The following is a 26,344-nucleotide window of genomic DNA, read 5'->3' on the forward strand; positions in this document are numbered from 1 at the left end:
CGCTGCGCTGCGCTGCGCGGGGCGGCGCCGCCTCCGCGCCCTGCGCCGCTGCCGCCCGCGCTCCCGCCCGCCCATGGGGCAGCCGCCCCCGGCCCGCAGGCCCTGCTAGGGCGGTGAGTGCTGCGGGGAGCCGGGCTAGGGCGGCCGCGAGCGGTGCTCGGGTCCCCTCGGAGGGGAGCGCGCGGGGCCCGGAGCGCGGCAGGGGCTGCGTCCCCAGCGGGATCCCCCCTTCCCGCCGCCTGGGGGGACCTGGTCTGGCGGAGGTGCCGGGATGCTGAGGTGAGTCCCTGTCCTGCCGGCGGGGCTGGTCCCCGGGGTGGCGAGCAGGAGGAGAGAGGCAAGCGCGGGTAGGGCGGGACCCTCTGAGCCCTGTTGGTCCCTGAGCTGAGGCGCTTGGAGCCGGGAGCGTCTCCAGCAGCACCCGGGAGTGACGGATGGGGAAGGAGCTGCTGAAGCACCAGATCCCGATAGCAGCAGCAGGTTACCGTGAAGGTACAAGCAGGGCTTTACTTTGCTTAAGGAAATTCACAGGAGGACCACAGCTGGTGCTCCAGGTGCCCAAATGAGGAGGGGATGGTGCATGCTGAGCCCTGTGCTCCCTGGGAGGTTGAGGTTAGGTGGCTGAGCAGGACACATGGAGTCAGGATGTGAGGGGGACGGCTGGCGGGTGGAGTGGCCCATGGGTGCATCCCGGCTGGATGTTGGCATTCCTGTTGTGGTGGAGGGGAGCCCCGTGGGTGATGGGGAGCCTCAGGGAAGGAGGATGTAGCGGTGCCTGGGAGACCTGCCGCTGGTGAAGGCTCGGAGCAGAGTTTGGCATAGGAATAGAGGGGACAGGACTGGGTTACAGAGTGCACCTCGAGGAGATGAGACAGAGTTTCTGCTGTGATATGAGGAGGTTGAGGTCTGAGGCATAAAGCAGCCAAATGGTTTGCAGCCCGCTCTGGGCATCTGTGTGGCCCCAAACATGCAAGTGCCTGGTGAGTCCCTTGCAGGAACTGACTCGCCCCGCTAAGCCAGCAGAAGCACTGCTCCATCTAGATCAGCAGTGACTAAGCTTTCCAGATCAGTACAACTTTGAGCAAACTAGGCTGAGAGAGAAGCAGCACTTTTTTTTCTTTCTTTCTTTCTTTTTTCCTTTTTTTTTTTTTTTTTTTTTTTTTTTTAAAACCTGCACCTTTAGTGCCCTGCCCTAGAGCTGCCTGGAGTCTGAGTGCACATGGGCTTTCCTTAACCCGGCAAATGCCTCACACTTCTTTGAGAGCTGGGACCGGCAAAGCCAGAAATGTGAATGGTTGCTGCTTACTCCTGTGCTCAGTCTGCACAGGCTGTTAGATGAAAATGCCCAGAGTGACCAAAGCCTTGTTGACTTTAGGGCTACCGCCTGTACAATTAAGCCCGGAGAAACTACAGAGTATACAAGAGCACTAGCTATTCTGGACTTTGGCATGAATAACTTGCTCAGTAACTCTAGTCGCGCTAAAGCGGATACTGCTGCATAAGGATGTTTAGGACACATGGGTAAGGAAAGTGTTTTTTAAATATGTACATAGTAGTTATCTTTTTTGTAGGGAAGTTTCTCTTCCCCGGGAGGAAGTTTTGTTAGAAAGACCTCGATTTTTAAAAAAAAAAAAAAAAAAAAAAAGTAAAGTAAACAAAATCATGAGGCTCAGCATGAAGGCACCTCTATTGGCCATCGCCGCTTCCCAGCGGGGCTGCATCCCCGCACCTTGTGCGAGCACAGCAGTTTGTGAAGGATGCTGTGAACCCGTTTTATCCTGGCGCACTCTGCACAGACAGACTGGGTACTGATCGTAAGCGGCAAACGGGGGATTTGGTTGCTTTCAGACGTGTGTTGATTCTTGTGTTTTGATTCTTTCTGTGGCTGTTTGGGGCAAAGTGAAGGTTGCTCCTCTCCGGGGAAGCTGGAGAGGTGGGAGAGTTGACTTCTGCCTTATGATCTTCTTGAGAATATCTCTCTTCTGCTTGCTGGCCAGTAGAGAGGACTTAGTGTTGAGAGACATGGCAAGAACAGCATGTTGGAGCCATCTGTAGAGGTTCCCACCCAGAGAGTCTTGGGGTGGCTGTTGATCCATGGGAGGATACACTGTAGACATAGCTCTCCCTGAGATTTTCTCACCATTGGGAGCTCCTCCAGGTTAGGATCATATGCAAATGCAAATACTTTTCTGTTGTTTTCAGTGATCATTGAATGCTGAAACGTGCTTCAGCACCTCTTCAGCCTATGTTGGCTTGGCTTGTGCAGTGCTCTGAAGACCCAAGTATTAACTTGGGAGTGATCGGTCCTTGTGGTGGATCTGTTCCTAGCTATATGTCTGTTTTATGTGCCTCATCCAAGTAGGACCCAATTCTCTGATGAGGACTACTAAACACTAGCACAATACAAAGAATATTTCCCATATTTCCCTCGGCTGCAGGTGGGATGGGGCTGTCACGGCGGGGCTCTGCAGAAGGCTGCAAATTGAACGAGGGGGAATAGAGCCTGTTCTGAGATGGCAAAAGAGAAGAGACCAATGAGACTATGAAGTGGGGGTGTATATCTGCCTACTGTTTTATTTTTGGCTTCAAGTGTTCCCCTGGCACAGAAAAATGCACATGTGCACCAGAAAGATGTTGGGATTGTTTATGTTTTAATTCTGGCCTTGTGCCAAGAGGACTGGCTTGGTGACCTTGGCACTCTTGGGGTGTTATTTATAGAAAGCAAACCTCTGTGGTGTTCTCTGTTTGTTTGTTTTGTTTTGGGGTTATTTTTGTATTTTAAACATAGAAACGTGAAAACAGTTCCTGGGAGGAAAAGACCCCATGCAGGCCCCTGAATGCATTGGGACTTTCTCCAGAGCTGTGAAAACAGCACTTGGGAGACGACCAGGTGTTCCTAGCTCACATGATTTCCTGGCTTCTCTTGCAAAATGTATTTCTGATTCTCTTCTGCCGATTGCAGGCCAAGGAGATTCCTCTCAGCGTTTGAGGTGTTCTTGCTCAAGTTACTAACAGATGTTCCCAAAGACAAATCTGGTTATAACTAGAGGGTTTACACACACACACACACACACACACACACACACACACACACACACACACACACACATATTTCAAACATGAAAGAATCATGATAAAGGATTCTCTGGCCTTCTTCAGTTTCTTTTGTTTGTGAAGCTCTTTGTTGTCTGTGAAGGTTTCAGTTCATGCTGTGTTTCAGTGCGTTTCGCTGCCCATCTGTGGCACTAGTGAACATGACTATCCTCAGATTATAGATAAGAAAATGAGGCCTAGAGATGTGCAGAGTCTTGCTAGAAGATCTGCCAACAACTGGCAAGAATTGGTGCAAGTTGGAAAGTTCCAGTTCCTGGGTTTCTGATTAAACCCTTGTGAGGAACTTTCCCTTCTGGTTTCATGATGTGGATACTCATCTTGCCCTCATCCTGTACAATGTATGTTCCTGTTGGAGAAATCCATAAATGTCTTTTTATCCCTATATATGCAAAACAAGAATCCACCTAGCACACTTGTGCATTGTTTCTGATGGGGAAATCTTTGCCTAGGCTTGCTTTGCCTAGCTTATCTGCACCAGACCCTAGTGGGACCAGCTCACTGTGCTTTGTCCAGCTCGTTTTACAGGGGACAACCAGGGACTTAAAGGGAAAGTGATTTTTTTTTTTTTTTTTTCCCAAGCCACAAACCATGTCTGAAAAGATGACTTTAATACAGAGGTGTGCTGACAGTCGCTGGGGTTGCAGGGAAAGAGACCTGTTGCCAAAACTGGGAAATGTTCAAAGTGATGCTCGTGGGGTTTATTGCTAGAAGCTGAGAGGCAATTTCTGATGCTCACTGTGGCAGCCCGTATGTTCATTTTCTGAACCTCACGGGCCCAAAATCGGAAGGCTGAGCAGAAAGTCTGGTAGCTAGCCGTGTTCCTCTGGGCTGTCCTAGAAGTTATTGGATTGGTCTGAGGTCCTGTAAGTGGAAGGCACGGAGGGAAGTGTGGCGAACCGAGTGGAGCGGTTGGCAATGAGCAGAGCAGTGATTCAGTGGCGGCGCCGGCACTCTGAGTTTGGGAGATGCGTGCGCAGCGGTGTCAGATTACGCTGGCCATAGGGAACCTAATTATTTGTTTGAGGGGATTCGCGTCTCCTTGGGAGATTAGCGACAGCGCTGCTGCAGCTGCTGCGGGAGAGAAAGCCCTGCTTTTCTTATTGAAATCAGGCAGCGCTCAAACCGCGCTGGAGGAAAGCAGGTGCAGTGGGAGCGACGCACAAAGGCTCGCAGCCCTCTTGGTCTTAGCTGTATCCTGCCCGGGCTGGGAAAATAAACAGCGTGAGGCCGTGTCAGCAGCCGACAAGAGACCTACAGAGAGAACCCACCGATCTGCAGGAAACTCTGTGGGTGACTCAGCCAGTGTTTTTGTCTGAGCACACGTTGGTTCAGGAACCCACGGTGGCAGCAGAAGTGCCCTTTTGTAGCTGCACTGTTTTGTGAGGGAAATGCAGACCTCTGATCTTCAGGTATTTGTGGCTGTGCAAAGACTTTGAGAGGCTTTTCCAGGTGATGAGTGTTCACTCAGGAATTGCACAGCCCGTGTCCATGCAGCCCTGGCTGGGCATTGCACCTGGCTCTGCTGTAGATGTTGAACTGCTGTGACAGAGAGAGCAGCCAGCTCTCCCAAGGTCAGAGTCTGTGCGGGCTGGGGAGCACAGGCTGGAGCGCATCCTGCCTTCTAGCCCATGCTTGTTACAGCCAGGAAGATGTCTTCAATCCAGCCTTCCTGGCCATCTTGTGCTGCCTCACCATCCATGACATAAGGCCCATTGGGGAAATGGTCTAACTGTTCTTATATCACTGCAGAGCTGCAGGGTATGTATGGGGGGCAATTTTGTCAGACAAACTTGGACAGAGTCTGAATTTAGGCAGTCTGTTTTGCTATATGAAGCCTTAAGGTGAGACTGTGACATGGAAATGTCAGTCTGTACTGCTGGCAATAAAGGAAGCAGAGTATTCTCATAGGAAACAAGTTATTTTGAGGGGATCTAAAGTCACAGACTTTTAATCTTTTCTTATTGGACATATAATGTTGGCTGTATGGCACTTTGTTCAGGGTTAACACTGTATAGCAGGGAGATAGAAATGCGAGTTGCCTGCTGTAAAGAGGACAATGAAACTGGAAAAGCAGAATCCTGAGTCCAGAGGAGCAACATGATGTTGCCTTCTGACAACCAGTCATTTGCTATCTGAAAGCAGAGCTAGTATTTTGTAACCTGGGAGAAAGAAAGAAGAGGTGGGGAGGTGGGGAAGCTATTGTAGGAGCTGTTTAACAGCAATACAGAGCATCAAGACTTTCTTTTGTAGAAGCAGTAGTGGAAATCTGCCACGAGTCAAGCTCCACCTAGCAAGATTGAAAAATTTAGACCATCTGTGTGTGCAGTCCCAGGTCATTTTCCTGCTAAGTGGAAATGCAATTCAGCTGTCTTTAATACCAGAGTTGAATGCAGAGTCGGGTCTGGATGGTTTCTGAATAGTGAACACCTGTAATGTGTTGCCCACCCTCCCTCCTTCACCCTGCGCAGGCGCTCGCTCAGTGCAGTGTGTGGATGCCCTCCTACATCGTCCGCTGGCAGAAAGCTGGTGCTGGGCAGCACGTGTGCAGCGAGTCCCTTCTGTGAGTCCTGTCAACATTCCTTGTTTAAATCTCCGGACAAGTGGGCTGCAGCAAGGGTTGATGTATGAAGAAATGCTAAATCAGTAGAGCTCCTCTGCTACATCCAGTATATTCCCCGATGCACATTGTTGTGCAAACCGAGTGCCTTTTCATTGGCGCATGCAGAGAACTAAGGGGGAAAGAGACTAGGCTGTGATTCCCAGAGCTGCCACTGCATTTAAATGAAATTATAGGGATGATAATGAGGAAAGTGTTGGCTAAACCCTTACACTGCTGTGTCCTAAGCAATTCTAGGCAGGAGGCTGCGCTATATGGTTGGTTTCTTATATATTCATGTATACACACTGATGATTTTATTTATGCTGGCATTATTGGTGCTTGTAGCAGTGTCTGAGACTTAAGGAAACAAGGGGGTACTTTAAATGACAGAGAAGAGACATGTGGTGACACTGCAATCTTGGTGGTTACCGAAGAGCCTGACTCGTTTTTGCTGGTGCAGTGAGTAGTAGTGAGTAGTAGTGCAGTCAGTGAGTAGTAGTAGTGAGTAGTAGTGCAGTCAGCAGTGCCTCTATCCTGTCGTTCCTAAGGCCTCTCTCACACATGCTCTGTGACCCAGTTTATTGATCCCAGAATCTGGATTCAGGAGACCTGGCTTTAGGGTTGAGGCATCTACCCCTTTGTCTTCTCTCTGATATAAAAAAGAGAAATCCTACTTTAGTTCCTCTGGCATCTTCTATGGTTATAACTAAAAAGAGAAGGCCTACTTAGGACACTGTGGTTTTTGTCACGCCTGACAGAGAAGAAACCGTTTTCCCTGCAGGTTGTTCTTTTCTGTGTGTATCCACGGTTTGCCCTTTTGGAGGGTTGCGGGGAGGGCAGAGGATTGGCTTTATGGGCAGGGGTTATAACCTCAGTGCAATTCCACATGTGAGCTGGGCAGAAGTGATACAGTGCTCGCATGGATCAGGCAGTGAAAAGGTGAATGCAAGCACCATGCTTTGGGCCATCCGGTGAGATTAATCTTGCCCATCCACGTAAAAGCAATCGGAAACCTTGTCTAATTCATCTTCTAGGATCCCCCTGCAGTGTATGGGAGTGGTAAGCTGTTACAGAAGGTGATGTATCCTGACCTAAAATAGGTGGTAGCTCTGGGGGATGGCTCACCCTGCATGCTGCCTGGATAGCCCCATGCTCTCCACCTCTGAAATGCTTCTGTTCTGTGTGATGCTTGCAGAGCGCTGGCCTTTGAGCAAGCTGGAGAAGCACTCCAGTATCAGAGGCATTGTCTTTTTCAGTCTGCAGGTTCTCTGTATTATTTCCTTTTTCTCTATCAGAGCTTTCTAAAGGGTACTTGTGTGCTGAATACCCATTGCTGATAATGCACATTATGAAATCTGAAAGGAAGGCTGAGATTAAATGTCACACACTTCACACTAGCAGAATTCAGAGTGTCTTGTTGATCTGTGTATGATTCGAGGGTTGACAGCTCATGCATACACAAACATGCACATACACGTACATATGTGCATGCACAATTTTTTGTTCCTTGTGTTTTCATTTTTTTCCCCCTCTCTCACTAAACAGCAAATAACAGCAAAGTCAGGGTTGTATAATCTGCCAGGAGGCTGTATCATCATGGGTTTTTTGGGTCTGGTTTTGCTAAGAACCACCAAGGTTAATGAGATCCCATCTTGGTAATGACGGTGGCTTCTCCTACACCTTCAACCCTCTTGTGGTACTGCACTGAGCTGTGGCTACCTTGGTTTTTATATGTGTGGGTGTTAACCTGACCACAGTGATCCTCCGAGAGTCGCAGGCACGTGGAAAGGCTGTATTGACATGAGGTTTACCCCAAGGTTTCTAGAATGCTTTTTCCTGCCAGTGGTGAGTGAAGAAAGACAGAAAAAATGGATGTCCTGCTAAGCTGGCTGTTACTGCGGCCAGGACGGACACTCCTGCCACTGACAGGTAGTGTGCAATGAGCTAGGCACCACGGGGGAGTTCACAGCTGTCCTCAGCAGCACAGAGGTCTAACGAGCAGGCAGTGAGCAAGAGCGCGCAGCAGTGCAGTGCGTACAGCGTGGGGGATTCAGCTTGGAAATGTCACTGGTGCTGAGCAGGGGCGATACGAGCTTAGGCAATAGGCATATTCTTAATATAAAAACAGGGAAAAGTGTAGTGCAGCAGGTCAGGTGGCCTGGTCCTGCTGATGAGGAAGGACGGCAGCAGTGCCAAAAGTGGAGTCCAGGTTTTGGCCTCTGCACTTCCTATTCTGTAAACTAAACAGTGCTGCTCCTGGAAACAGCTGGTTTTGTTCCCAGGTGCTCAGCTGCAGAAGGAAGAAGGGCTCCTTGCTCTTGGCTGCTCTGCAGGATGCTGCTGGCCAGTGCTCTGGAGCAATCCCTGCCCTATGCTGAGCATCAGCCGCTGCCCGGTCTGTGGCAATTTCTGCTAAGTCACTTTGTTCCACTGACTTGCAAGTTCATGAAGCCTGTGCTTGCTCTCTTCCCGCACCATCAGCTTTGTGGAAGTTTCCCTTTTCTAAATCTGCCCTTGTGTCTTCGGTTTGCCCAACCTGTGAAATTTTGCATCTGATTTTTTTTTTTTTTTTTTAAGCGTTAACCTGTTGCTATAGAAACCAAGGTGCCAGAGACGATTTCTACCACCTGAGAATAGGCTACAAACTAGTCGAAGCACGTGTCCTGTTGTAGACCTTTCCCACTGCATTTTTGCTGAGCAGCTTCCTGAGCCTTTCTGCAAATCTGTGCTTATTTTGAGTGAAGGAGCCTTGAGGGAGGGGCTAAACTTGGACTTGTGACTGAGCACAACTGACCAATGCTTAATACAGGCAAATTGTTTGGGGAGGAGGTAAGAATGTGTTTCCAAGAGGCAGATGACATGTCAAGAAGTGCTGTGTAGGGTCATAAGTAGAGCTGAGAGGTGAAAGCTGGTATCTCATGTTTTAAATGGTAAACCTAGGAGCAGAAATCACAGCCCTCTAACCTCCCAAAATAGGGAGTCCATGATTAGCTGCTTTCTATGGTCATTGCCTCTCCCATGCACCTAAGAATACTTGTCTGATCTGGCAGTCTAAATTGTCCTTAATAAATGTTCCACCCAAGGAGGACTGACAATTTGGTTAATGACTCATGGTCACAGGGGACTTTTCGTATTGGGTCTGAGTTAAGTGAGGTAGAGCCAAATTTTACCAGTGGCACATCAAACAGCTCAAGTCCTTTGGAGGCCTCTAATGGTATGGAGCTCAGAAAATGTCCTGATTTGACCAAAAGGCAATTTTCCTGTTTAATGCAAATGTATTCCTCCGCTCTCCCTCTTGTCCCCTCAGGTGTGTGTCTAGACTGCATATCTGGCCATGTAAGAAGTGAGTAGGAGCTCTTTGTTTAAGAAAATAAAAAATAAAATGAAGGAAAAAAATCTCATGATTTAGGGGCATCCTAAAGCAGCTGTTCTCAGGATGGGGACAGCAAATGCAAGCATGATACAGGGAACAAATCTGTTTCTAGGATGCGGGAATGGCAAAGCCTCATTCCATTTTCCATTTTCTATGTTTGTGGCCAGTTTGGTAGCTAATAAATTGCAGTAGGTGCGTATACTCAGTAAGTTACAGGATTACAGATGTAGGAATACTATTGTTGATGTAGTTTGTAAATTTTAAGGTGAGGATATATTAAAAATGATTTTGGAAATACAATCTCTGCAAAGGTATGAAGAGGGACAGTGTAGTCTTGTGTGGTTAAGAGCACTGAATCTTCTCTAATGATTCCTTAAAATTAGCTTTTTTGGCTCTGGAAAGAGACAGAGGTGGAAGATTCTTGGGAATGAGGAGCACAAAGCTTCTTGGAGAACTTGTGAAAGAAATAGTCAAGCATTTGGGGTGTGATGGAAAGGAAAACAGAGTAGGTTTGACATTATCAGAAGCAACACCAAAAGCTCTGTGCTGCTGTCACAATCTCATATCGTACAGTTCAGTAGCTGTTAGAGCATGGTCGTGGGTAAGGTAGAGCCTTCCCTGCAGCCCCAGGATTATTTGCTGCAGAATTTCTTTGAGCGTCCACAATCCTCTGACTTGAGGCAGGAGATGGAGCAGACTTGCATCAGACTTTCTGCAAAACTCACCTCTGTGATGCTGCTTGTACAAGGGATGCTCCTGCTTTCCCAAAGCTACGCCCTCGCAGTACTGTGGGCCAGCTTGTTTTTCTGAACTTCCCCCACCGTCCCCCTCATCTCCCTGCAGAAACTGTCTGCAGGACAGATGGCTGGTGTCGCTTCTTGGACCGTCTTCTACAAACACCTGTCTGCAGCAGCTGGGAGATTGAAGAGCACCTCTCCTTTAATAACCTTACAGGGAAACAGTGCATGTTCTTTCCTGCTGAGTTTCCTCCTCCCTGCACCCTCCCAGCTCCCGCATGCCCTGGGGAACTTCAGTGCGTGGGGTGCTCTGCTAATGATACCTGACTCATAGGATGATCTAGAGCCGAGTAAGAGCACCCTGCGACACAAGGGGAGCTTGCTCTCTCTGCTGCTTCTCCCTCTCCTCTGCCCACTGGCCGGTGCTCGCCAGCAGCCGAGCCGAGGCAGATGAGCAGGCGAGGCCGCTATCCCTGAGTCTGGCGTGGTGGCCCAGCCCGTTGCTGAGGCGATGAGCTGGATGCTGCTTCTGCTTTGAGACGAGGAACGCGGCTAGTTGAGTCACCGAGGAGAGCGACGGTAGTTCTGCGCTGATGGATGGCTGCAGCCAGCTCAGGGCCGAGTGCCTCGCCGTCAGGGAGGAGAACGGAGGGGACTTGACTTTCATATGGAAATAATACTTGGGGACTGGAGCCACCGAAGCAGCAGATTGCATCCTGCATCCTTTTAACTGCACAGCCAAATCACTCCTCAGCGGGGAGGAACAGGCAGGCAACTTCGTGAAAAAGTGAGTTAGTGTGGCCAAGCAGGCACCGTGCGTGCACGCGTGTGCCTGCATGTGAAGCCAACTCGCGTCCTGTGTGGAGCCTGCTGAGGTACGGCCTATGTGCACGGCAGCGTGGCTGGAGCGAGGCCGGGCGCCCAAGCCAGTGCGCGCGGCGAGCCCTGCATGGCAGTCGTGGTCTCCGTGCGCAGGGCGCCTGTGTGAGCGCGTGAGGCGCGGTGCTGTCTGAGCGCATGAGGTGCTGTGCCGGCCGCCCCGCGTGAGGCGCTGGGCGCCTGGGTGAGCGCGTGAAGCGCGGTGCCGTCTGAGCACATGAGACGCGGTGCCGGCCGCCCTGTGCGGCCGCGGCGAGGGGTGGGGAGCGGGCCCTGGCTGAGGGGCAGCGGGGCTGCTTTTGCTCGCTGTGGAGGCTTGGCACGTTGCTGCAGGTGGTGGTTAGCAAGCTGGTAGAAAAGCGGTTGCTGTGTGTTTAATTATAGCTCTAGTCTGAGAAACTAATAGCACAATGGAGATTTTCAATCTGGTTCTGGGGAAACTGAACACCTTCTAGTTCTTGAATGTTGTATAACCCTGCCTGCAACATGGGAAGAAGTTTTCCTGTTCAGTCTGCAGAAAGAAATCAGAAACTTCAGGGCTGTAAAACCCTTGGGCTGGGATACCTCCCAGCCACTGTGCTGTGGCCTCAGAGCTTGATGCTCCCTTGCAGGGAAAGGGCGGGGAAAAGCTTATGAAGGTAAGTTGTGCAGGGACCAGGATCTCTCTAGTCAGAAGGCAGAGAAGAAACTTGCAGCCTTGGTGATTATTTTATGGTAAGCCCTTGTAATGACTGTGCAGGCTGTGTTGGGTAGAGAAATGCTTCATTGCCCCATCAGGATTCAGAAAGTGTCACTTAAAATCTAGTCACCTGCAGTGATGATCTTGTGAATGAGCTAAGTGTCGAGAGGATGTTTTTATTGTGCAATTCCCCACCACAGCTATTTCTGTCGCATCAGCCATTTCCTGCTCTCCCTGCCCCTCTGGCCCCTCTGCTAACAGAGGGGTGTGTGTAAGGGCTTCATGTCCCCATGCTTCGTGTCATGCTTCTCTGAGCTGTGGCTCCATCAATGATCCCGCTTTCCTCTTTGCATCCCATCCTCTGTATGCAGATAGGGCACAGCGGAGGTATGGATTCAGGCAGCCTTGCTGTAGCTCTGTCTCTACGCATGATTTCCCTCACTGCTCTTTAGAGGGAGATGTGGGGAGAGTGCGATTGTTTCCTAATAACATTACATTCATTTTCTCTGCTGGTCTCCTGCTTTAGGGGAGAACTGCAGAAATCTGCAAAGCAGCAGCATGTGAAAATGGCCATGCAGCTCTTGCTGTGGAGCCCAGGGCAGGAGCTGCAATGTGGGCAATGTGCAGGAGAGATATCGGAAAAGAAGCTTCAGGAGGAGCAGGGTGCAGTGGAGGACTGGGATGGTGCAGGAGCTGAGCATGCCCAGCTGTTGGATGCATCGCTAACACCAACAGTTGGGGTGGGCAGAGGAGTCATGGATGAACTGAGCAGGCTTTGGGTGGAGCAGCCTCTGGATCTTATTTCCAGAGCTACCTGCAGTGGTACAGAGAGGAATTAACACAGATCTACTCATACTCAAAATGCTGCAGAGGCCCTGTTGGTCTCTTCTCTGTGTCATGGCAGCTGTACTGACTGTTCGTGTTCCTGGGAGCTGCTGAAGGCACGGAATGCCGCTTCTTCCTGGGGACTGTGCTTCCAAACCGTGCTCGAGGGTGTCTGTCTGACTGTTGACTGCAGGGCATGCCTAACAGCAGGGTGAGCTCTGGCCATGTCTGAGGCAACTCCTCCTGCTTTATAGCCCACACAGTAGCTGGTTTGGGTTTTGAGGTTTCCTCAGGCTTATCTGTAGGAGGTGATCTAGAAGCACCCTGTAAACAGATTTTTTGATGGAGAATTTTGCCTTGTGTTTTTATGATGCATAGTGGCCCACAGAGGGTAAGTGCTGGAGGTCTAACATGTAGATCTGTGGCTTATTTTCCTCACATGCCCCAGGTAGGACACTCTACCTGCACTGATTTGAACCTTCATCCAGAGATGCTCCTGCTGGTGTTGCCAAGGGACTGAAAGGGCAGTCAGTTGACTGTGTGGGAGAGGAGTCCGTGTCTCTGGCTTCCTATTGGTGAGAGGAACGTCCCTGTTAGGCACGTAGACTGTGCCAGACTGAGCCTGAGTGGCAGCCACGTTATGCTGCTGTGGTGGCTGTGTGCTAGTTGTTTTTACTGCCTCAACATCCAGTCATTTCCAACTAGATCAAGTTACCTCAGAATGTCTCTCTGAGGCATCCTGGCTGCTTCGGAAGAGTGTTCCTCTACTCTAGGACCAATTCTTCAATTCTCTGGGGTGGAGAATTAATTCCCCTCATCCAGAGCATGGGCTGGATCCTGTTCTTCTAGCAATAAATGCAAATGATTCTGTTTTAAGATGTATTGGTAGCCCTTGGTAGTTACCTGAGACTTGGGGACAGTCTCTGGCACAGGCATCCTGCACAAAATTTTAGTATGCTATTTGGATAAGATCCACAGGGATGCTTCACAGCTCTCCAGTGTGTACTTTAGTGGGTTATGTAGGTGGGGTTTGCTTTAACCATCAGGCATTTCAGAGTGCTTAAGTGTTTCAAATCATTAACCAATAGATATCCTACATGTGATGTGAGCAGACTGAGTCTCTGGGGGGAAAAGGAACCTTGCGGACCCTATTCCCTTTAGGTAAGTGAGGTGTCTGTAAGAGCTGAGGAACTTGGTACCTCTGTGGATCGTATCCTTAATCTCTTGGGGTTTGCAGAGCAGGGATTTTGTCTGTCTCTAAGGCACAGGGCTGTTGTGTGGAAGGATTGAGGTGCTGAGATAATCCAGTATTGAGCTCCTTGGAAAAGAAGATGACAGGTGTCTGACTGGCTGCAAATAACTTTCTGTGTATTATCTGTTGTTTTCTGATTAGTCCTCTACTTGTAGAAGTGCTCTGACATCTGCCTTTGCCCTGCGGACATGCTCGAGCCAAGAGTTTCTTTTATCTCAGTGCCGCGCTGCTCTTGGGGCATCGTGCAGCGTGCTGTGGACCTGGCGCTCCCCTTGCTTTCCAGTGTTAGAGAAGAGACAGGCAGACCTTGGGAGAGACGAAAAAGGAACTGGCAAGCGCCTTACCGCTGCTGGGGCCTTGTGAGAGAAGCAGTGGGCATGAGCCTGGCTGTGAGGGCCAGCTGCAGTGCAGCTGCTGCTCAGGGTGACAGGCCCCATCGTCCCCTCGTGCTGCTGCTGTCCTGGAAACCTCCCTTGCTCCGTACTGAGGCCATGGCTCAGGGTACCGCTGGGCAGCAGCCCTGCTCCGTAGCACTCCTGCGCTCTTGCACTCTGGAGCACCTCTTCTTTCCTGATACCTTTGCCACGAGGCTGGGAAGGAGACAATGGTTCTGGAGGAAGGGCTGTAGAAGTGGGAGAGATCGAGCTATCTTTAGTGTGGCACCAGTGAGGTTTCTTTGCACCAGTAAGCAGTAGCTTTCAAAACTGAACACAATATGCTGAACAGAGCTGAGCAAGGAGAGAGACTGAAAAGAAGAAAGGGGACTTCAGAGAAAAAAAGCCCTTTTATTTGCATGTAGGCTCTGCCCGTCACTGAAAACTGTGTAGGAATAGGAAACACCTGCATGTGGTGATTGATCTGTGCAGCCATTGGGATGCTCAGAAAAAAGATTAAGGAGAAAAGAATCACTAGAGGAGGAGGAGGTGGAAGTTTTCTTTTGAAAATGCGCAGGGCTAATAGAAAACATCCTCTAATTTCTCAGTATGTGAGGATACATTAATGTAAGTACGAAGTTTTCAAATCCTGTGCATCCTCTGATTGTCATTAAATTAACGCTAATGCATGTATTAGCTCGTTATTAATATTCAGTGTTCATTAGACCAGCTCTTTCTCTGGAAGATGGAGATAATGAGATGCAGGATTTGATTCTGGGCCATGCCACAGCTGTGCTCCACACAGTGGGAGTGTGGTTTTATGCATCAGAATGGCCTTCGCTGATCACTTTATTGGCATTTTATCTGGCCTACATAGTCCTGGCTTTTGGCCAATGGTTTGCCACAAATGAGTGGAAATTCGTAATAGGGGAGCAGTGCTAATGATGGTGATGGATAAATTTCCAGCTTGTGGCCTGAAGGCAACTGGTGAGACAGCTGATAAAGCAAACTTGTGATCTTTTGGCCTGTAGTTAGAGTGGAAAAACTGCCTTTGTAACCAGGGCTGTTTTTCTATGCCTTAGTCTGCGAATCATTGAGTCCTCCTTTAACCTCAACCAGCTTTCTTTACTTCTTGACCTTAAGAGATTCTCTAGGTCTTGAGATGTCTCTACGCGCTGCTCCTCCAGAGTGTGCGGCCAAGAGGACAGAGCAGGATATGTGGACAGCCAGCCTTGCTGGGAAGCGCCTGGAGGTGTCAGACTGGTGTGGTGTGAACAGCAAACTTAGCATTCCAGGTCCTTCAGCAAGTTTGAAGGCTCTGGTCCTTGTGGAGGGGACCACAGAGTGATCCCGTAGCTCAGGGTGAGTAAGGAAGGTGTCCGAAAGAGAAATGTTCTTTTTGAGTTGAACTGGTTAGGTTATTTTTAATTGGAAAAGCTGAGCTGCAAATACCACATACCATTTTCTGATTTTAACAGCAGGGGATTTCTGGTGGAAAAACATTTAGTATCCAAGTTTAATATCCTGGGGCCTCCCAAGAACGGAAAGGATTGCAGGAATTGTAATAGAAGAATTTAAAAAGAGGTCATTTTTTTTCTTTTTTTATGCATCATTGTAGGTTTTCAGGGTGGATTTGTTAATATAAGTGCACACCAGTTATTGTGACAATCTGGGTCAGCAAAACCAAACAAGTTAATTCGCCCAACTTTATTTTAACAAGTGGCTACCTCTTGAGCTTCTTGCCATGCATCCTGGTGTAGGAATGAGTTGCAGTTTGCAGTTTCCCTCTTCAGTTGTCATTCTCCGTTGTCTCACTTCCAAAATTTTCCTAGGTCCTAAAGCTGCAGTTGACTGTGCTCTGGTGACATTCAGGTGCCTGATAGAAGGTGGGCTAGTTCCTGTGTTTAAAAGGCCAAGACAAAACCTGTGCCAAAGCCCTAAGCAACTAACTGTTTGCTGTTCATGTGTTATGCCTGTGGTCTGCTCAGAGCATTTCGTTAAACCTTTGAGGGCAGGATGCAGTCTTTTTGCATTTCTCAACGAAACCTCATAGACTTGTGTTGCAGAAGGAGTTGTGTTGGTGCTCTCTGGATATTTTTAGAAACAAAGTTCTGTGCTCTTGGATGGACAACCATCGGATAGAGGAGGGTTTTCTAGGGAGTGGGAAATCCCTTGCAAGGCAGTGGGAGTATGCTTCTGTGCATGATGCTAATATATCTTCTCACTTCAGTGCTCTCTGAAGACCCATAAACACTCTTGACATGAGCATAAATTCTGTTCTCTTGGGACAGCCATGGGAAAACTTGGCTGGGGTGAGAGATCGCCTGTGTTTGAGCTCTGTCCTTGCTTGGACTGGATGAGCTGCTTGGTGCCTTTGGAAGGTTCTCTTATGGGATTCTTGGATAAAGAGGTGGCAAATGAAAAATGCTCAAGTGAGCCAAGGTGAAATATAAGATACATTGGAAAGAAAGACTTTCTGAACTGAGGTTAGCTAAGCTGTTTTGGTTGAAAGATCCTACAGAGCAATTTCACTGGATAGTTGACATCTCTTCCTTTACACCATACTAACACAAAAGTTACCTTTTCTGCCTTAGCTTCTGAAAGTTATTTTGATCTTATTCTTATCCTAGCTATTATTTCCTCATTCTGTTTGCCATCATCTTCTGTTTCCCACAAAGCAGCCTAGTCTCAAGGAGGAACTTGCATCTGATTCCTTGTAGTCCTAGGGCTGGTATGTTCTGGCAGATGAGGGCTGCAGGATCCTAGTGGTGGGGAAATTAAAAGAAAGCAAACAAATGTCTGGAAACTGCATTATGTTTGGCTCAAAATTGAAACTAAGGGGTGTGGTATAAAACTAGAAGAAGAACAAGATGAAAAATGTCATTTAATGACTCCTAGTCTGGAAACATATTTAAGAGATACCTATTCCTAGATGGCCTTGGCCTTTGCCTTATGCTGGGATAGGGTGGACTTTGGTTATAGATGAAAAACATCTATAGCATGTGTCAGTGAAATTTGTAGCTGTCATAGTGTTTAATGACTGTGTGGATGGAAAAGGGCAGCGTGTAGTGTTACTACTTTTATTTCTTAGCAGGCACTGCATGTGTCTTTGTGGAAAAATGAAGCCAGATAGTTGCCCTGCTTCATGAAAGAGGGAAGACAATTGCAAAGGGACAGGTGGTGGGACAGATGGAAATCCAGAGACTCTGTTTTACTGGGCTGTTGCCATTAAGGCTAAATGTGACTGTTAAGCCATTTGTCTGCCCCTTTTATCTCTTTGTTACCAGTTTCAAGTCACCAGCATTTTTTTCCCTGGTGAGCCATTCTCTGCCTGCATCACTAGCCACTTGCAAACCCAGCTTTGCCCAGTCAAAGTCAAATATCTTGCCTGAAGCTCAGGACCTGCCTGGCCTCACCAGCACAGTTGATGATACCTTCCCTTTGGCCACAAAGACTGAAGAGAAGGAAAGACAGGGAATCGATGAGGAGTGGGTATCTGTTATGGGGCTCCTGGCTGCTATTCTAAAAAGATGCTGCTCTGATTTTTCTTTGACAGATTGTGGTGACCACAGGTTTCTTTCTTCTGGACCAGAGAAGGTCTCCAGACATGTTGAGATGAGTTGTTTGCAGTGGCCTGCAAGCACTGCGTTGTAGCCTGGCACCGATTCGAACACGAGGCCTCCCCAGCGCTCAGCCAGCAAGGGAAGTGCTTGGAAAGATGAAGAGCTGTCTGCTGGCATAACAGGAAGTTTTTGTTTTTTAAACCTTGTGAAGTTTCATGTGACGGCAAAACCATTTCCTGCCTGCTTTTTTCACACACACAAAAAAACTCACTATACCAAGAGTGAAAGGCTATCTGCCATCAAGGTGAGAGGGCAGTGGAGATGGTGGCACACAGGACCTCCTCATAGTGTGTCTGCGTGCAGCTTGCCTGGAGCAACAGAAGCAGGACATGTTCCTTCATGAGGACCATGTAGCCAGCCAGCCCTGTCCTCCTGTCCCTTGCAGCAAGGCGGGCGACAAGCAGATAGCAAAGCTCTCCCTGCTGCTATTAGGGGGATAAAAGCGGGAATTAGGAGGATAAAAGCACACAGAGCAGAAGTTTAACTGGAGAAGCTGTGAAAAGTGCATTTTAAGTTGCAGATCTTTGATGGATTTTCAGTCACTTTGGCTGCTATATAAGAAAAATTCTGTGTTTTGATTTATTTTATTGGAACAGAATTTCCTTAGGCTTTGGTTATACTCGGGAGGTGAATTCCCTGGAGATTAAGCTGTTGGCAACTCGTGAGCAGGAGCTCTGTCCTGGGCAGTGTCTCGCGGGTCACTTGGTGCCTCCTCTGGACCCTGAAGGAAGGGGTGTCTGCAGCACAGACATGTCCTACTGATAGCTGCTTGGTGACTCCTTGCTCGTCAGTGCAGCTGGTGGGCCCTGGGCACAGTGCACTTCACACCCCTAGTTCTAGAGAGATGCCCTGGGTGGAGGATGAGGCTGCCTCTCAGCTCTGGTGCTCTCCAAGCCCTGCTTTGTTGGGTGCTGGTTTTGTGCCGCTTGGGGAGGGAGTGGAAGCTGTCTGACCACACGCACGGTGGGGTGGGCTGGAGCAGGCAAAAGCCCCGCGTGGCGCTCGGCACTGCTGCATTTGCCCATGGACCAGCTCGCGCCTGGTCCCCTCAAGGGGGACGCCCCGGGGCAGCGCTCCTGATTTTTCCCAACTCTGTAATTCAGTTTCTAGCCAAACGGGCAAGTGCTTGTGCATCGCCATGGCAACCAAACAGCCCCCACCGCTGATGAAGAAGCACAGCCAGACGGACCTGGTGAGCCGGCTCAAGACACGGAAGATCTTGGGGGTTGGCGGAGAAGACGACGATGGGGAGGTTCATCGGTCAAAGGTAAGAAACCTATTAATGCGTTGCAGGGATGGGAGGTTGGCCAGTCCTGGGGCGCCGCTGAGGCAGAGAGGAGGCTCTGCACATGGGGGAGAAGGGCACAGCCAGAGCATTTGTAGCCTTGGTTGGCTGCCCATTTGGTGGGGAATGTGCCCGTGGGATCCCTTGTCCTCCTGACAAGAGGAGAGGAAAGCCCATCCAACACCAGGTTTGGGAGGTAAAGCAGGGACGTATGCGTGTGGAGTTCAAATTAAAAGGCAAACAGCACCAGGATATTTGGAAAGAGAATAAGAGAATGGGGAAACAAGAGAAAAGGCTGCAGAGGAGCAAGAGGGGAGCCCTTGAGGTGGCTTAGTGAGCTGCTGCATGCTGTGTGGGAGAGGGCAGCATAGGGATAAAAGAAAGAGGAAAACAGTCACTAAACCCATGGAATATCATGTGTTGGGCAAACAGTAGCAATTTACAGTTTCCCCTTCCTGAGACTCAAAAGAAGGGTGAGGTGTGGGGCAGAAGACAAAGCCTGCAGTCCTCTGCTGCTCCCTGAGCCCCAGAGAAGGCCTGCTCCCACACAGCAGAACAGCAGAGGTAGCATCCCCAGGGTGGTGCTCAAAAATCCTGTTGCTCTGGGCCCAACTAAGCAGCGAGCCGTGTGTCCTCTCCAAGTGCCCAGCAGTGAAGCTATCCATAGCTTGATAAACTGGAGATGTTTACCAAGGAAGGGCAGGAAAGAGCAGAAGTGTATGGAGGCAGAGGATGTGCTGCAGCAAGTGGCCCCAAGGGGCTAGTCAGTGGAGTCAGCGATGCTGGGAGGCAGAGGATGGCCAGAAATGATCCCAGGATCTGTGAAATCCAGCATCCTCCTATCTGTGAGGTTGACCCCTCACCAAGGACTCCCTAATGGGTCTTTGCTGGAGCTTATGATCCCAAAACTGAGCAGGAGAATCATCCGCATGGGTTTGCTCCTGGCTTCAGCTATTGGTTCAAGCAACTATAGTAACTTTGCAGCCATGCTAATGTGTGGCTGAATGCCAACTTTGTGCTCATCTGCTGCCTGTTTCCCTTTGGTTTTGTCTCCACAGCAAATTGTTGACAGGTCTTCCTAATGGTCATTCAAAAGCAGAGAAAAAAGAAATTGAATATGCAAAGTGGTTTTTCTTTACTGGCTCTTTTCAAAGGCCTCCTGGAGAGGGAACTTGCAGAGCATGCCTTTGGTTGCTGTGAAACTCTTCTCTGCTAGTGTTTGCCTCCTTCACTAGGCTGTGGTGGGGTGGAGATGAGGATAGGATCTCACAACTTCCCGTGAGTGTGCCAGAGCAAGAGAGGAGCAGGCAGTACATGAAACGTGCAGGCATCTTGAGTGAAGAAGGGACTTCTCTCTGTGTGAAAATGATAACACGAACTTACATTTCTCAGTTAAGCTGTCTGTGTTGATGTAGCCAAAGCAGGTATGAGGTCCCACTGTAACATCTGAGTGTCTCTGTTTCCATCTTGATGCATCTAGTTCTTCAGGGCATCTTGGTTGGGTTTTCTGTTTGTTTTTTTGTTTTCTCTTTGAAGCTCAGATGCAGCCACATCTGGTGTGTGATAGAGGAGAGTGACAGCAGTGGGTGGCATTGCCAGGCCTGTGGGGGTGGCCAGGCCTGGAGCTGCAAGCTGGTGTTCTCACCTTATTAAAGATGTTGCTTTTTAAATTTGGGAATCTACATAACTGTGTGGGTGGCTTACATTCCTTCTGAGAACTCAGGCAGACGTGCTCTATCCTACATGAGCTCCTCTCTCACTCAGACTGTATCTTCTTCCCATGTAGGGGAACAAAAGCACCCTTCTTTTTGTCTGTCACCCAATAGCCTCTTTTGTGCACATATGCACAAAACACTTTTTACTGAGTTCCAGAAATGGCTCTTTGCCGTGTCTGTGTGAGGGGAGTAACACTGAGGCTTTTGACAGGGATTACAAATGCCAGGCAGCGTAAGGCACTGGAGAAGATACAGAGGTCACCTGCATGAACAGCGCTCTGGTCTCCCTGGGGTCGGGCTGGCGGGGAGGAGAGGCATCCCTGTGTTGTGTCCCCCTCCATCCTCATGCCCCCATCAAAGGCGCTTAGGTGAGAACTGCGCTCTCTCCTCAGCCCAACCAGACTAGGTTCAGATGCTGGTTTTGCAGCATGAACTGAGGAAATTCTTCCTGTGGGTTTAGCAACACTTGAAAGAAACTACAGAAACCTCTCCTTCGTTGGGAATGTGTGCTGGAAAAGCCTTCTTGGAGGGTAAGGAGCAGTGGCAGTCACGGGATGTCTTTGCTAGGGAGGCCACAAATACTGTGTGGGAGAAATGCCCTGCACACTTGTAGTCAGCTAGTCGTGCCAATTTGACTGTAAAAAAAGGGAGAGATGTCTGTTCCCTGGATAATGCTTAGCTTTCCATCATCTAGCTTCTGCAGCTTATTTGACAAAAGCAGGGCTCCCAGCTTTGCCAGCCCTCCCTAAAGCAGAAGGGGAAGGCCGATGTGACAAGAGTAATGCGGCCCTTAGCAGAGCCATGCTGGCCTCCTCTGGCAGGGGTACAAAAGCTGCCCCAAACTGCTTTCATAGTAATGGAATGAACTCAGCCTTGAACTTGCTTTAAACAATTGCAGAAACTTTACTGTCAAGACACCCAGTAGATAGCTTGGAGTTGGTGCCTTAGGAACGAAGTATAACCAATTATTCTGCTTATCATACTCCAGTACTGGTGCCCAGAAAGTTAGAACAATGATTTAAGAGTATGTGGCGCTGCTCTGGATTGCAAGCAAAAGTGCACAACCTATTTCAGCAAAACACTAGAGCTGGGGAGCAAGGGCAGATTTCTCAGGAGCTCTTAGTCGAATGCTCTCCACAATTTGCTGGCAAAACACTGCCTGGCTCCTGCCTGCCTTGGGGGAGCTAATGCAGACCTTGCTTAAGATCGCTTAATATGCTGCAAGGAGCACTCTCGTAAGGTGCCCCAATACTTTTATCTATAGCTGAAAATGAGAAGAGTATGTATGTCTCCTTGCTGGCTGCCAGGTTTCTGCTGCAGACTACTAGCTGAGCTTTGCCATCCTCGCAGGCTTGGCAAGGGCTTCCAGTTGCTGCTTGCTTGGCAGAAGGTTTTTAGGTGTACATCTCTACTTAATGCTCTCAATGGAGCCCCTGCTGAACTGCTGCTCCTTCCTGTGCTGAGTGGGGAGGCTTGTGAGCCTTGCCCCATCTGCTTGCCTCAGAGGAGGCACCTTCAGCTCTTTCTCCTCTCCTCTGTGTCTGCTCCATTTGCCCTCTTCCAGTACAGATGCAGCTAAGGCAAGTTGTGCCTTCTTGAAGACCACTAGCAGCGGTTTTTCCCTCAAGTGGCTCTGCCAGTGCAGGAGTGGTGGAACAATGGGAAGCCTGACACCTCCATGATGTGCAAGGTGCCAAGTGTCCCTAGAGCTGAGCCTGGGGGTGCTGGGTAGTCTGGGATATAGCCTGGCCTCTGCCTTCTGCCCATGTTCACCCATGTGTGCCTAGGGCACCTCCTCAGTACTTTGAGTCCTATGTGTGCCCATGGAGTAAGGGGAATAAAGCATGGGAACACTCTGTCCCTACTGAAGGATAGCTCTTATATGGGACAGGGAGAGGATCTTGGTGCAGTTAACCAGATCAGAGCCTTCTACTTGTGCCCTACAGGTGCTGCTTGGCTCAGCCCAGATACTGTCCTGTCAGGCAAGCACTTATATGTATAGGCTTCCCTTCCACATGGTTATGGCTGGCACCAGTCTTGGCCAGTGTGAACTTGCAAGAGTAGAAATGATGCTGTGGCATCCAGAGCGCTCTGTTGGAGTCTGTGCTCTGTAGCAATGTGGTAAATTAGAGCTGATGGAAATCCTCAGAGACCCAATTGCTGCTGGAAGTCTTCAGGGAGGAGAAGGGAAATTGTTTCTGGAGCTGAGAAAAAAAAATCCACCCTATTAAAAAAAGAAAGTAAGGGGGGAATGTTTCAAAATGACTGGAGGGTTTACTTTGGCCAAGTTATGAGTGGAGTTGCAGCCCTGAGCTGCTCTGCAGGAAGCCAGGAACCACTGAGCCTGCTCCAGGGAGAGCCAGGCACTGGGCACCTGTGAGCAGTGCGCTGAGAGCAGCCTTGGAGCCATCCCCCTTGTCCATTAAAGCTCCCTGATAACTGATTTCCTCTTGCATACAAACCTGTGTCCCTGGTTCATGAGAAGATCCCAACCCATGAAGTCCGTCCATGACCGCCAGCCTTGGTGGCGGTGTCAGGGACATGAACCATGTGTCAGGGTGCATGCCAAGGAGGAGGCTGCTCCCAACTTACTACATAAGTAAGAGGGGACAAAATTAATGCTGTGTGTGCCCCAAGCACTACTTGCACATAGCTGAGCCCATTAAGGGAGCTGCAGAGCCTATGGCTTCTGATGCGACAAGTCTTTGGCAAGTTTTAAGACTATGGGATCATGGAGAAATTCCCTATCCTCATCTTCCTCTCCCCTGTCCTAGATCTGAGGTCCCACATGGGGTTAGGGGGTATCCCTGGGCCTGATGGACACAGGCTTAAGGCTGGGGAGCAGCCAGTCTAGTGAACTTCTGTCTTTTATTTGAATTTCAGATTAGTCAAGTCCTGGGAAATGAAATCAAGTTTGCAGTCCGGGAGCCGCTGGGCCTCAGGTGAGACCTCGAGTGGCCTCGAGCACCGCCATGGGGACCTGCTTCCTCACCTGGGAGCCCCGTGGCTGCCTCAGCAGCATGGGGAACATGGAGGAAGGCCAGTAATTGTGCAGGCCGAGGGGAGCACTTAGTGATCACCCCAAGCTCACCCTGCGGCCTCTCTCTTCCCTCCCACACAGGGTCTGGCAGCTGGTTTCTGCCGTCATGTTCTCGGGAGTCGCCATCATGGTAAGCGAGGGGGAGGCGCGGGGCACGGCCGGCGGCTCGGAGGACAGCCAGCCTCCATGGCTGTGGCCGGCTCACGCTGCCAGTCTCTGCCTTCCTCCGCAGGCCCTCGCTTTCCCAGACCAGCTCTATGATGCCGTCTTTGACGAGGAGCCGGTGAGCAGCAAGACGCCCGTCCGGCTCTATGGGGGAGCCCTGCTCAGTGAGTGCCATGTGGGTGCCCAATCCTGAGGGAGCACCTCAGGGCTGCCCAGCTGGAGCTGGGATGGGAGGCAGGGATGGGAGACGAGGCTGGCATCAGGGCACGGGGCCTGACCTGGAGAACGGTTCTCTAGGAATGATTCTCTAGGAAACGAGGGAACGGGGCCGCCATGGCAACATCCTGCACAGAGATGCTCGGAGCGCGAGGTGCCTCCTACTCTGTGGCAGGAAAAGTGGGGACTGAGGAGTGGGCAGGTGAGAGGTTTGGGGCTGCCTAGAGGGATGGCCTGGAAAGGGAAAGGAACTAGGGCCTTGAACGCTTGGGGCTTGTCTTGCCCTGAGCACCACTGCTGTTAGCACTGCCAGACTGCAGTGGCCACACTTTCTAGACAGTGATCCTGGTCCCTCTGGGTGCGGGCTGCTGGGGTCAGTGATGCCCACGCTCAAGGGCAGGTGGCAGTGCCTGAGCTGGACACGCTGGCAGCACGGATAGGTGGGCAGGCTGGCTCCTTCCCACAGCCTGCAGCAGCATCTCGTGGGGATGGCTGGAAACGCAGCGGCGGCCAGGCTGCTGCTCCTGCAGCCTCCTGGCCCACGGAGGCAGCTGAGCTCTGCGCTGTCGCCCCACTGCAGGTATCTCGCTCATCATGTGGAACGCCCTGTATACGGCCGAGAAGGTCATCATCCGCTGGACCCTGCTCACGGAGGCCTGCTACTTCGCCGTGCAGTTCCTGGGTGCGTAGCAATAGCTGCAGTGCAAGGAGAAAAGGATTGGGCCATGTCCCATACACTGAGGCCACGCTCACTGGGGAGAGGGGGCATTGGAGGCAGGCAGGACACCCCGTGTGAGTGCTGGGACTGAATCAAAACCCGTGCAAGCCGCTGAGGCCACCTTGTGTCCCTTGCTACCTGTCTGTTGCTCATGGGACTGTTAGTATTACCAGAAGAGAGGAAAATAGTTCAGGTTCTTTCTGTGGGGTTTGTTTTTCTATTGTTCCGCCTGGTTTATGTTTAACCATGAAGGGGGTTTTTGTGCCTGCATGTGTGTTTTGGCAGAGCAGTAATTGTGTTTAAAGGGAGCTGGTTTAGGTATGGGATAGCTGTTAGTAACAAAAAAGCAAGATGTTTGGGAAAAACAGGCAGCCTGTGTAAAATAACCACATTTTAAAGGTGCTTCTATGTTTTAAAAATACATATATAGAAGAACTAAAGTGGTTAAACCCCAAAGCAGATTTATGAACTGCAGATTTCCCAATTAACACCTGGGCAAGATGGAAACTCACATCTGCTTGAGTTATTGTTTCAGGTTGGCTGCCTGAGCAGAAAGTTGTTTTTAATAAAGTGCTTCTATAAATGAGAGCTTTGTGGACCATGAAGCTGTGGTTGAGTTTCAAGCTGTGAAATCAAGCCGTTAGGAGCCCATTTTGCAGATATGCCAAATGTGGGACTGGTGGGTCTGCAGTGAAAGCTCTTGCATTTGCAAGGCTCAGCAGGTCTTGTGAATAAGCTATGTTAGAGGATGGTAGAAAACAGGTATGCACTATTTGGCTTTTACTTTTTTTTCTCATCGCCAACCTTTGCCTTATCTCCCTTTCTCCTCCAGTTACCACTGTCTCCCTGGTTGAGAGCAGCCGGATAGCCACAGGTGCTGTGCTCCTCCTGGTCAGCCGAGCCCTCTTCATCCTCATCAGCATTTATTATTATTACCAAGTTGGACGCCGTCCCAAGAAAGTCTAATTCCTGGACTTTCTATCATGGGAAGGGTGGGAGGGGGGTTTGTGTCGGTAATTTTGCATTATAATTATATCTTCCTTTTTTTTTTTTTTTGGTTTTGTTTTGTTAGTTCCTTTTTCTTCCAAAGTGGTTTCCTTCTTTTCCACTTACCGGCATGAATCAGCGTGTAACCCGGTGCTGGTGGCATTACCAGGTGATGTGTGGGGAGAGCTGTGTCATGCAGGTCCCCCCACAAACCCTTCTGGAGGAGGCGAGCAAACAGCGTGAGGAAGGCTCAGGGAGGTGTACAGGCCTGGCAGGCTCAGGGAAAAAGCTGGTTTCCCCGGGGAAACCGGCTGTTGGGATCACAGGCTCTGAAACCTTTAAACAAAGCACAAAAATCAGGACAGCACATTGAAACCAAATCCCTGAAGAGAAAGGGAGTTGAGGCAACCAGTGAAGGACTCGGCTACTCCCCTTGGTAAGTCTTGCACCTGCCTGTTAAGAGTATCCTCACATTTACAGCAAGTTCTTCTTTTAGCAAGTACCTGTTCAGGTACCTGGAAGTTGGCCAGGATTAGTTGTAGTTCAGTGAGATAATTTCATTTGAAATAGCAAATGAAAAGAGTAGCTGTTCATTCCTTGCTGCCAGAGGTGCCACCCCATATTTATTTTTGCGTTGGCTGCTGTGCAGAGCTCAGCAGAAGATACGGCAAAAGAAGAGGAAGGCTCCTTATGTGCTCCCTTCACAGGGATAGCACTGGGAGCAATGGAGCATTTTTTAATTGTAATATGAAAGACGAGGAGG

At 49.7% G+C, this 26,344-nt stretch overlaps 1 protein-coding gene across 2 annotated transcripts; it reads left to right on the forward strand.

Moving 5' to 3' along the window:
* Window positions 1-25,789, forward strand: TP53I11 (tumor protein p53 inducible protein 11). Of its 2 annotated transcripts, XM_088525711.1 has the most exons (8): window positions 1-113; window positions 17,389-17,699; window positions 18,559-18,722; window positions 23,339-23,397; window positions 23,577-23,625; window positions 23,728-23,824; window positions 24,457-24,558; window positions 25,427-25,789. In XM_088525711.1, the coding sequence occupies exons 3-8, from the start codon at window positions 18,594-18,596 to the stop codon at window positions 25,558-25,560; spliced, it is 570 nt and encodes a 189-aa protein (XP_088381837.1). In that variant the 5' UTR covers window positions 1-113; window positions 17,389-17,699; window positions 18,559-18,593; the 3' UTR covers window positions 25,561-25,789. The 2 variants fall into 2 exon arrangements, with proteins under 2 accessions (XP_088381837.1, XP_088381838.1); XM_088525712.1 differs by lacking the exons at window positions 1-113; window positions 17,389-17,699 and having other exon boundaries at window positions 18,553-18,722.
* Window positions 25,790-26,344: the final 555 nt, after the last annotated feature.

The sequence above is a fragment of the Tinamus guttatus genome, unplaced genomic scaffold, assembly GCF_059628265.1.
Source record: "Tinamus guttatus ecotype Peru unplaced genomic scaffold, ASM5962826v1 Tinamus_guttatus_pri_ptg000240l, whole genome shotgun sequence".
NCBI classification, from domain to species: domain Eukaryota; kingdom Metazoa; phylum Chordata; class Aves; order Tinamiformes; family Tinamidae; genus Tinamus; species Tinamus guttatus.

Bases quoted from the DNA above. Each gene is read 5' to 3' on its own strand.
- TP53I11 (XM_088525711.1), top strand. From the start codon at position 18,594: ATGGCAACCAAACAGCCCCCACCGCTGATGAAGAAGCACAGCCAGACG. The intron at 23,398-23,576 runs GTGAGACCTCGA...CCTCCCACACAG, and splicing joins CGGGAGCCGCTGGGCCTCAG to GGTCTGGCAGCTGGTTTCTG. The intron at 23,825-24,456 runs GTGAGTGCCATG...GCCCCACTGCAG, and splicing joins CTATGGGGGAGCCCTGCTCA to GTATCTCGCTCATCATGTGG.